This window comes from Parasteatoda tepidariorum, chromosome 8 (genome assembly GCF_982258835.1).
Source record: "Parasteatoda tepidariorum strain Cologne lab strain chromosome 8, Ptep-v5.0, whole genome shotgun sequence".
Lineage (NCBI taxonomy): Eukaryota > Metazoa > Arthropoda > Arachnida > Araneae > Theridiidae > Parasteatoda > Parasteatoda tepidariorum.
This window is the reverse complement of record NC_141762.1, coordinates 48443799-48454834: the sequence shown is the minus strand read 5'-3', so window position 1 is coordinate 48454834 and position 11036 is coordinate 48443799. Positions and strand designations below refer to the sequence as shown.

Below are 11036 nucleotides of genomic sequence, written 5' to 3'. Positions count from 1 at the left end.
TATTTTTGACAGTCATTTCTGCTTAAAAGACGTAATTTAAAACGACACGTTTCATAAGTTTAATGAAACTGTTTCCTTTCTCGTGTGTAACTCTCGTAAGTTTAATTGCATAAATTTTTTCATTGCATTCTGGAATTCCATCAATATTTTTTTTATCGAAGTTTAGAACCATGTGCAATATATGACAGGATGATACAGGGGTTGGTGCACTCGTATATCACGTAGATTTTCTAGGTCAAATTTCAGGCAATGACAGAGTGCTTATTAGTTACTATGTATTTCTTATTCGAACTAAAACAGTGCTGCATTAATACTAATGCCTTCAAAATATCGCATTCTTAAACAAATGGGGATAATAATTTAATATAATTGACAAAATGTTAGCAGGTAGCATTTTCCAGCAAATAGTTTCGTCAATAACAAAAAAATATTAAATTTTGAAGTTCCTTTTTTATTGTGCAATATGTGGTTGTGAGTCTTAGAACATAATTCACTTAAATATTCTAGTGTCTTTATTGATACTATGAAGTTTTGAATACGAAAATTTAAAAATTAAAATAAATAGAATTACCAAATTCCAGGATTAATTAATTATATATTTAAAAAAAATAATATTTTTAAACTGTTATAAGACTTCTTGGATATTCTAATACTAATATTTTCTAAATTTCGAGTTTATAAAAAGATATAAAAATATTTTCTCCTTTAAAATTGATTCCTTTTTTTTGCAGTTATGAAAATAATAATTAATTGTGAGTTTTTAAACTAAACTTTTTGTATATAAATCAGATAATTTTAACAAAAGTTATTGAAATTTAGTGAACTTGGATGTTTTTGTTTGATTCGTTTGGCAGGGATAAAAAAAAGTTAGATGGAATTGTGCTAGTTATATTTGCAAGACATTCTGGAGATTTGGAATTCCGACGTTTTCGTTTGAGTTGTTTGGCCGAGATGATTCAAATGACTAAGAAAGTTAGCTGGAATTGCCTTAAGCTTAATGTTTGGGATGATTACGTATAATTCTTAAAGTTTTTGGTGTAACAGATGTTGAACATGAAATTTTAAAGGATAAATTTAATTTCCAAATTTTAAAAAATGATGTAAAATTTCAAAATATGAAATTATGAAATAATATTGTGGAAATTCGCTTATTATTTGTAAGTTGGAAATTGTTTTTTGAATATATTCCTAGTTTTACAAATGTATATGTAAAAGCTTTTTAAACACAATTCCTCAATTGTGCACTGTCAATTCTTTGTGGCTTTTTATTGTTCCACAAATAAGGAATTTACGATTTGATAGAAATTAATTATTTTGATTTCTTTCTTTTATGGCTTAAATATATCATTAAAACTTTAGGGTTAAAAATGTTTTATTTTGTTGTTAAGGAAATATTTACACATATCAAGTTATTTATTAAGTGAAGACATGCCAAGTCTTATGAAGGAACATGGAGCAGGAAAAATTGGACGTCATGAAAAATCAATACTGCAAATGACAAATAGTCACATCACAACAGAATTCAGAAAAATATCCTTCATAGTACATCAATTCCTAGAAGAGAAAAAAGAAACATGACATATTAAGAGAATAAGCAAAACATTATAAAATTATTGTATACAAAATTCATACAGAACGACAAGAAATAACTTGAACAGACAAAGATTAAAATTTAATTTTTTTTCCGCAACATATTGCTTTACTTCTTTGGAAACCAAAATTTAGCCTTTCGTTATGATTCTGATCGAGCACATTGACTACAAACACTCAAAAATGGTGAAGTGCACTGATTGTCTTACAGCCCAAGAATGACCACCCTATTCACCAGACTTTAATCCAATAAATAGAGTTGCCAAAGACTTGTATAAGGGGATGTGCTAAACCGTATCTCTCTGACGCAAATGGGACACCGGTGTCCTTTGTATATATGTTTGTTTCTGATGCTCTAATTACAAGTAAAATATATTGTGATATTTTTTAATTATAAAAACAATCTAAATGCAAGTAAAAAAATATGTTATCAGAATTATATTTGTACTAAAATATAAAATCATAAAATTGAATTTTTTTAATTCCTATTCAAAAATTTATCAATAATTGATTTCGCAAATTAAAAAAATTCAATGATGAATAATTGTTTCTCTGGGATCTAAATAATGGCGGAAAGGTGCAAATTTGAAAAAAAAATTTTTTTGATAGTGAGCCATGTTTGGAAGTGTATAAATAAGTGTGTAAACTTTAACGTATAAATGAACCGGTGTTTCTTGCTGTATTTCATGACCATATATTTTTAATATCCGCAAAATACAATCCTCAAACTGGAAAATATGGTCCTAATTGTTTGGTAAGAAACGCGGTTTAAATTTTGGGCCCCCTAATGTTAATATCACTCTTTGCATACTTTAAAATATCCTACTATCTTTTTAAGAAAACTGGAAAAGTTTTTGTCTACAATTATAAAATTTGTTTTTCCAAAGATAACTCCATACAAAAAATTACTTCTACTAAATATTGATTATTTTTTAATATTCATTTAATAATAGTAGAAAAAGTTTTGATTTATTAAGTAAATACATTTTTATAACATTTTTAAAGAATAAAATTTTTAATGACAAAATACAAAATTTGGGAAAAATCAGTGAATAAATCCTGCAATATCGAGTTTTAAAAATAATTTTTCGAAATTTGATTTCTCAGGAACTATTCTACCGATTTCGTCAATTTTTGTATTTTGTCGTTGTTTGGAAGTGAGCAAGGTTTGGAAATGTTTAACTTTAAGCCGTGCTTAACTTTAACTGGTTTAACTTCTATCTCATCTAATTATGTTAATGACCCTCGCCAAAATTTAAGTTTCTTGGGAAGAATCTCTTGTTGATCGATTGGGGCATTTTCATCAGACCAAAGAGAATTTTTAATATTTTTCTGTCCCTCCCCTAATGCAATTCACCATGGAATTTTCAAAGATGAATTTTATTTTCAACTTTCGAATATATTTTGGTAAATTTAATATTATGAAACACTAAAATTAACTTATCATCAAAGTAGGGAAATTTCACCTAGTTCAGCAATCACTTAAATGTTATAAATTTTTACACATCGTACAACTCTTTATATCTATTTGAATTGTCAAATCAATGAAGTGACCAGAAAGCTTCATTACTTTTTTTTAAAATACAAAATGTGTTTTATGGCAAAAGTTTATCTTCCACTATAATAGTTTTCAGTGAGCACTAGACGCCTTGTGATTATTGGGAAAACCTCCAAGTTTATTAAGGAAATTTTAATCGTTTCGAAATTTTTCATACCTTTTTATATTCTCGAGACAAGCATTATTGTATAAATGTCTTAATTTTCTATCTCCTTTAACTATGTTAATGATCCAAGCAAAAATTATAGTTTCTTGGGGAGAATCTCTGGTTGATCGATTGGGTCATTTTCACCAGACAACAAGACGAAAATGTGATAAATGTACAGTTTTGGTAAGCAAGAGAGACGTTTTAATACTTTTCTGCCCCTCTCCTAACGCAATTCACCAAAGAATTTTCAAAGATGAATTTTATTTTCAAGTTTTGAATATACTTTGTTAAATTTCATATTATGAAACAATAGCCATGGAATTTTCGAAGATTAAATTTTATTCTCCAGTTTCGAAAATTTCATGTCCAATTTTAAAATATGAAACAATGAAATTACATTATTAATTTTAACACTTGAAGATTTCAAAACGTCTCAATTTTAGAGTATGTTCCTAAGTTTTCGAATTTATATGTAAGTACTTGAAACGAAATTCCAATCAATTTTGATGTGGCTTGTAATTGTTGCACAAATAAGCAATCTAAAGGAAATCCTTTTACATTCATGATATTATGGAAAATAGTTCTTTTTACTTCATTTTTATGTTCTAAATTTTTAAACACTAAAAACATTCGGGTGAAACACATTTTTTTTTTGTAAAATAAAAATACACGCATATTAAGTTTTAATGTTGAACCATAACCAGTTAAATGACTATATGCACCGTTTAGAAGCATAACATATGAAAAGTAGTACCTCTATCTCAACAGATCACATCATTACAGGCTCTAGAAAAATAACTTTCATAGTACATAAAATCCTAGAGGAAAATAGAAGTATGATACATTAAGAGGGAAAAAAAACATTCCATATCACTTTATAGAGATACAGGCAACAAAAAATAGTTTGGTCAAAGATTTTAATCAAATGATTTTATTACGACATATCACGAACTCTTTTGGTAGATGCTTTACTTCTTTGTAAACAAAAATTTAGTTTACCAACAGGAATCTGCCCCAGACTACTGAGTTAAATCTACTCAAGAATGGTGAAAGTTATATTTTTTATTGCCTTAGAGCACAGGGATGGCCATCTTATTCTCCAGATTTGTATTCAACAGATTTTCCGCTTGGGCCATATTGAATACAAGGGATTGTGCTAACCCTGGTAAGAATTTGGCATCTCTGATAAATTCTTAAGCAAGGAAATGGATAAAAGTATCAGTGGGTGAGTTGAGTTGAAATTCCTCGCATAAAATTTTGAAACATGTTTGCAGCTTTCAGTAAAGGTTTACTTCATATCACTTTGCTGATTCAATTAGCATTCAAATTTGCATTGTAAATGCACAATTTATTTCTTGTCCTGTTGTATAATATAGTAGCTGCTATACACCGTATATTTCTAACCATGAAAAACAATTACAGATTTCCAACCCTAAAGAACATCATCGTGTTGTATAATATAGTAGCTGATACGCCATATATTTCCAAGCTTAAAAAACACTTACAGATTTAAACTTTTCTAGAATTTTTGAACCTACGCATTTTGAGTAAAAATATTACATAAAAGTCTCACGGTAACGGGATATGATCAAGCACTCGATAAGCCCTAAAAATAGCTGAGAAAAGTTTATAAAGTCTAATAAAATTCAGAAAGAAAATCGACTAAAATTTTTACTAACATTTTTGCTTTCACCCCTTATTAGAAATTCGATTGACACAAAGATAGTTTTGAGATTCATAAAGTTTCGAAATTCCGACGCATTTTTTAGAAAATAATGAAGGGGTTATGGCGCAGTTATGTTCCGAATTGCTTTTTTTTTCGGAATTGTTCATTTTTACTTGTTTCCTTTCTGATCATGGTATGTTCGCATTTCGGTAAGTATTTGACACCAGTGATGCTTAGTTAATTGTATAAAAAAAGTCCGAAATGACTCCAATCTATCAAACCGACGAAATGCTTTCTCTTTTAGTGAATTTTATTATCTCAATAATAAATAGAAGACAAAAAAATACATAAACTTTAAGAAAATATACCAAAAAATACATAAAAACTACGTTTCTCAAGTGGACTAAAAAGAAGAAAATATTTTTTTTTTCAGGCCTAAAACATAAAAGGCTAAATAACTTTTAAAAAAAGTAGGGAATTTTTTCGATAGTATTATTACGAAAGTATGAAGTTTATTACCAAGTATAGTGAAGTATAGTTATTACGAAAGTGGTGCGCCATTATTTTATGTTTGACAAAAAATGCTTTATTGAATTTTATTATCTCAACAATAAATGGAAAACAAACTAAAAGTAAAGGAAAAGAAAATACACTTAAAAACTACGTTTTTTAAGTCGGCTAAAAAGAAAATAATTTTTGTTTTCAGACCTAAAATATAAAAGGCTGTATGGCTACTAAAAAAACGCTAGGGGAATTTTTCGTTGATGATAGAAGAAGTTTATTACAAAGATGATGCGCCTTTATTTTATGTTTGATAAAAATGAAATTACTTTCTTTTTTTAGGCTGCTAAAATTGTGAACATATACATGTGAAACACAACTTACAATAAGAAAAAGTGATAAGAAAATTGTGAACATATGTATGAGAAACACTATACTTACAATAAGAAAAAGTGACATGAGAAAAATATGAACATATGCATGAGAAACACTATATACTATATCAATAAGAAAAAGTGACATAAAAAATGTGAACATATGCATGAAAAACAATATACTTACAATAAGAAAAAGTGCTCCCAAGAGCATCGCTTTCTGATTTACATCTAACTCTGTGAGAAAAGTTAAACCAAATTGACTGTCGTCAGAGAGGGCTTCATCCAACACCCCTGAACACTTTTTCGTTATTTTGCCAACATCGACACCGCTCTTAGCATCGAGCACCTAAATCGTCAAAATGTCATTAGCACAAGAGAAATAATAAGACATCTATACAAAAAAAGTACACAAATGGAAATCAGAGGAGTTACTTTAACCCTTTGGCACATGTGGGACACTGGTGTCCCATTTATATATTTTTTTCTAGCCATCTAATTATACATAAGTATATATTTTAATATTTTTAAAGTTTATGAAAAACAGTTTAATAATCACTAAAAAATAAACAAAAACAAAAGAGTAGTTTGAATACATTTTCCCATCCATAATCAAAATTTCAGCAACAATTGATCTTGTGAGTTAAAGCAATTTCAATGATGAATTACTGCTTCTCTTAAACCTGAATAACATCAGATTTAAGGGAATAATAAATACAGATATGAAAAATTATTGTTTGGAAGTGAGCCACTCAAACGCAACAGCGGAGTTAAAATTGGACGTGCTGAAAGAGCCATTTTTGTTCTGGAACTCAACGCAAACTTCGTTTTGAAATATCGAATTTTTTCTGAAGTTATTAAGAATTTGAATGTTATTTCGTCATTTTTTCCAGCTCTTTTTGCTTGACATTGTAACTATTTATCAATTGTTGTAAATAAGAAATTATTTTTTTGGGACGCGCTCGCGTTTGAGTAGATGTCAATCAAAATTAGCGAAAAAAAAGACGGAGAGAGAGAGAAACATTTCATGTTGCCAGACATAAATCTTTACATTTTTGTTGACATTTTCAAAAATAAAAAAAAACTCATGAAATAGCTACTAAAACTGTTTCCCATTTGAATTGTTTCCCATAACAAATCAATACCTCTGGGGGTACTGGATTGGAGATCGATCGTTCTCTGATTCAGGTCAAAATTACGATCTTTGGATGAATGAATGGGTTCACCCTAAAAACGGGTGTGGCGTATGGGTGTGGTAGAAGTCTAATTCTTAACCATAGATGGTGCCACTTGAAAACAAGAACAATTGCACCCGTCGGCCTAAACAGGCATACGTTAACAACATCTGAATTATTACAATTCTCGTCAACAAGTAAATTATTCTTAATTCATTTCATCTTATTAAGTCTCACGGTCTGTATTCCTTGATGGTTATTTCTCAAATATAGGTAATTATCTATTTCATTACGAATAACACGTAACAAAATGTTCTTGTATAAAGCTATAATAATCGTATATTTGAAAAGAAAGTGATCTGTGTTTTGCGAAAAATATCTACCTTATGAACAAAAAGAAGAAAAATAAGTAATATTAAAAAAAAAAGTCAATTCCTACTTTAGTCAACAAAGTAAATTTTTTTTGTTACTTTTTATTCACGTACACACTTTCCGTCTCCCTCATTAATTTATTCACATGTTTCATTTTCTATTTTGTTCCCTCCTTTACTCTGACTAGACTACAAAATGAAAAAAAAAATCTGAAAAAGAAATTTTTTTCCTGCCATGTATACGCTTCGCCACTGACGGTATTTATTCCTAAATTTATATCCTGTTAAATATCTAATATAAGATAAATTTTTTCTCCCATATGAAACTAAAATTAATTAATTCAATTTAATTAATGAATCAATATTAGAAAAACTGGATTAACATCAAATGTCACTACAAGTTTAAAAAAATGTGTTTGAACTTGAGTGGATAAACAAAAATCAATTATTAACGATTGGAAATTGGAATAAGATATATAAATAAGTATAGGGACAGTGTGTGAACTGATAGTAGGAATTGAAAAACAATGATGAATGAGAGGCAATTAAGATGGTTGGCGAGCTTAATAAGTAGGGGGCGGAAACTCCTCATGCATGTATTACCGACAAAATACGTACCGACATATTACCGACAAAATACGTATATACATAATATACCTAGGCATTCTATAGAATAACAAATGCTGTTCAGTATGAAAAATGATCCTGATCAGGTCATTATATAAATTATGCGTGTTCCCCAAAAATCGAAATATTATTTTGAAAAAATAATGATAGAGTCATTAAAATAAGTAAGAGTTGTGAGAAACGAAATGTATACCTTTTTTCTAAGAGAAACAATTTTAATTTAAAAAATAAGAAATTAAAATTAATCTACTTGTTCTAACATGGTTGGCTCGAATGACACTTCACTGCAATCGAAACGAATCGGAAACGTATTTCATACTTTTTCGATTTCTCATTTGGCATTCTACACAATACCGAGGAAATGCATGAAATATGAGTCGTTTCGTAGTTCACCGGCTAGTTTTAAGCATTCTGTAGAATGCCTAAGTATTCTATAGAATTTCTAACCATTCTACAGAATGCAACTTTCCAGATTTCAAACCTTGCCGGATAAACTTATATAATAAAAAAACTTGATATTGTTTATTTTAAACAAACGTTTCAGTCGTTGTTGGCATACACAAAAGAATTGTTTTTATTAAAGGAAATAAACCAGAATGAAATTACTATCTAAATCATTTTTTAAAATTTATTCTACAGTGCTCAGCCCCCTGCTTATATTATCAATCACCACCTAAAGATAAGGGCTTCTACTTTTGATTTAGTTTATTAGCTTTATCTTTTTTAGTATAATGCTATTTTAAATCAAGGACTAAATCTTATATTATAAGTATATTACTAAAACGATAGCTATAAAACACCTATTTGAAAGAAAAAAAACAATATTTTTTTGCCGTTTTTCTAAGAGTTATCTAGTTCTAACAACTACAAGAGTCACTTGTGCTTTGTCGAAGAGCTATCAAGTTATAACATTTCAAGGATATAACTAGGTAACTTAATACCAAAAAATGCATAATTCGAGATTTTAAAAAAATATTGAGTCGTTTAATTTTACAACCTTACCCATAATGTAACCGATACACAAATTTTGATTTACAGGACGCGAGAATTTTCTTTTGTAGATATTTCTATACTCCTTGTAAATAAAATAGGCGGCTCAAGGTTTCGCGATTTTCCCCAAAAAGTGGAAAGTGAAAAAATCACTTAGCCTTGAGACGCCTATCTATTTGCAAAGAACTTAATGGTATGAGATGATTCAACTAAAAAACCGAGATAGGTAATAATTGAGAGTTGCTCGAAACTTTTTAATTTTTTAAGATATTCAACACCGACTTTTTTCATTAGTTTCCAAATATAATTCACTACAAAATTAAGAAGAAAAATTTTTTTCCACGCATGTGCAGTATTACCTTAACTACTTTAATTACTCATATCTTAAATGAATTTTTCTAAAATTTTAAAGAAAAATTTTATAGTTAATAACTGTAACAAAAATGTTGTCTAATTTTATTGAGCATTTATAAAATTATAGCAAAAAAAAGTAAAACAACAAAAAATTAGTTTTTTTCCATAAAAATTTCCATATTTTCATAAATATTTAAGCCTACCTTTCAAAAGTTTGTTTAATTATTGCATATAATAACCATCATAACTGTCACAAGTTACAAATCCAGTGCTATAATTTTTGGCATAGGCTGTTCAAAAACATTCTTTTTGGTTTGTTATTTTATTGTTGGTCCCTCAAACCTGTAAAACTTTAAACTTCATTGATATGTATGATAAATCGCATAATCTAAATACTTTAGAACTTATAAAATAAAATAACTCGCTAAATATTTTTGGAGAAATATGAAAAAAATGTATTAGTATAGAAAAGAAATACAAATATATATATATATATATATATATATATATATATATATATATATATATATATATATATATATATATATATATATATATATATATATATATATATATATATATATATATATATATATATATATATATATATATATATGTAACCGTAAAAGTATATAATGCAGTTATTTCATGGAATTCCTAGTTATTCCATGAAATAACTAGGTATTCTATAAATTAACTAATGAGAGACAGTTAAAGTGTAAAATAAACAATTTATCTAAAATGAAATAAATAGGTATTCGATAAATAAACTAATGATAGACAATTAAAATGAAAAATAAGCAATTTATCTAATTTATGCAGCGTATAAATGGTATTTATGGAAGCGTACCATGAAATCATTTGTTACAACAAGGATTACTAAAATGACACTTGGAATTACAAAGAACATTATTTCTAAGACAAAAACATTTTTCATTGACACACTGGGTTTTACACGAACATTTTTTAAATCCCTGTGATATGTAATCATTTTACCCTGGCGATTTTACACTTTAACGGGCTGCAGATCGTTATTCTATGAAATAACTAGTTAAACCATGAAATACAAGAGAGTTTTACACTTTAACGGACACGATCAGTTATTTCATGGAATATCTAGGTATTCTATAAAATAACGGATTTCATACTTTAACGGTAGCATATGTAAATATTAGAGGGCTCCGCCCCCTGCTCGCTACCGCTCACCATCCCTCGATAACTGCTACGCAATTACATTTTTGATTAAATTAAAATCGTTTTCCTGGAGATTAGCTGGCAATTTTTCTGCACCAACATCACATAGAGAGAATATGATAGGATTGTAAAATCTCAGAGATGCTTATTATCAGCATTATATACTTATATAAAGCAAATTTTAATACAAACAGTAATATAAACTTATATAAAGCGAGGAGGCAATATTATTTAACAAACTACAATAGAGCATTAGCGGGAGATTATTCTCCGTATTCGAAGCACACGTGGCAGAGCCTAACTCGGGTTGACTATATTTGAGGGAGCCCCTTGATTCTCGCCAAGTTGTAATCGTGGTTGATCACCAAGCAGGTTGATGTTGAAAACAAATCGTGATTCTTATTGGTTTAGATTTTAGTGTTATTTTTAAATGCTCAACGGTATATGTGATTTCAGGCTTGGTGGCTGGGTGGCGCAGTTGGTTTGTC

The 11036-nt window shown here is 28.5% G+C and overlaps 1 protein-coding gene across 3 annotated transcripts in view; it reads right to left on the bottom strand.

The window, feature by feature from the left end:
• Window positions 1-1360: 1360 nt before the first annotated feature.
• LOC107436814 (phospholipid scramblase 2) overlaps window positions 1361-11036 on the bottom strand; it is a 102226-nt gene continuing 92550 nt past the window's right edge. For all 3 annotated transcript variants that reach the window (XM_087150249.1, XM_087150247.1, XM_087150248.1), the window contains 3 exons: window positions 6025-6186; window positions 4051-4114; window positions 1361-1554 (listed from right to left, as the gene is read on the bottom strand). In XM_087150249.1, the coding sequence (XP_087006375.1) occupies window positions 4058-4114; window positions 6025-6186 (219 nt within the window). In that variant the 3' untranslated portion in view covers window positions 1361-1554; window positions 4051-4057. The remainder of the gene's footprint in view (window positions 1555-4050; window positions 4115-6024; window positions 6187-11036) is intronic.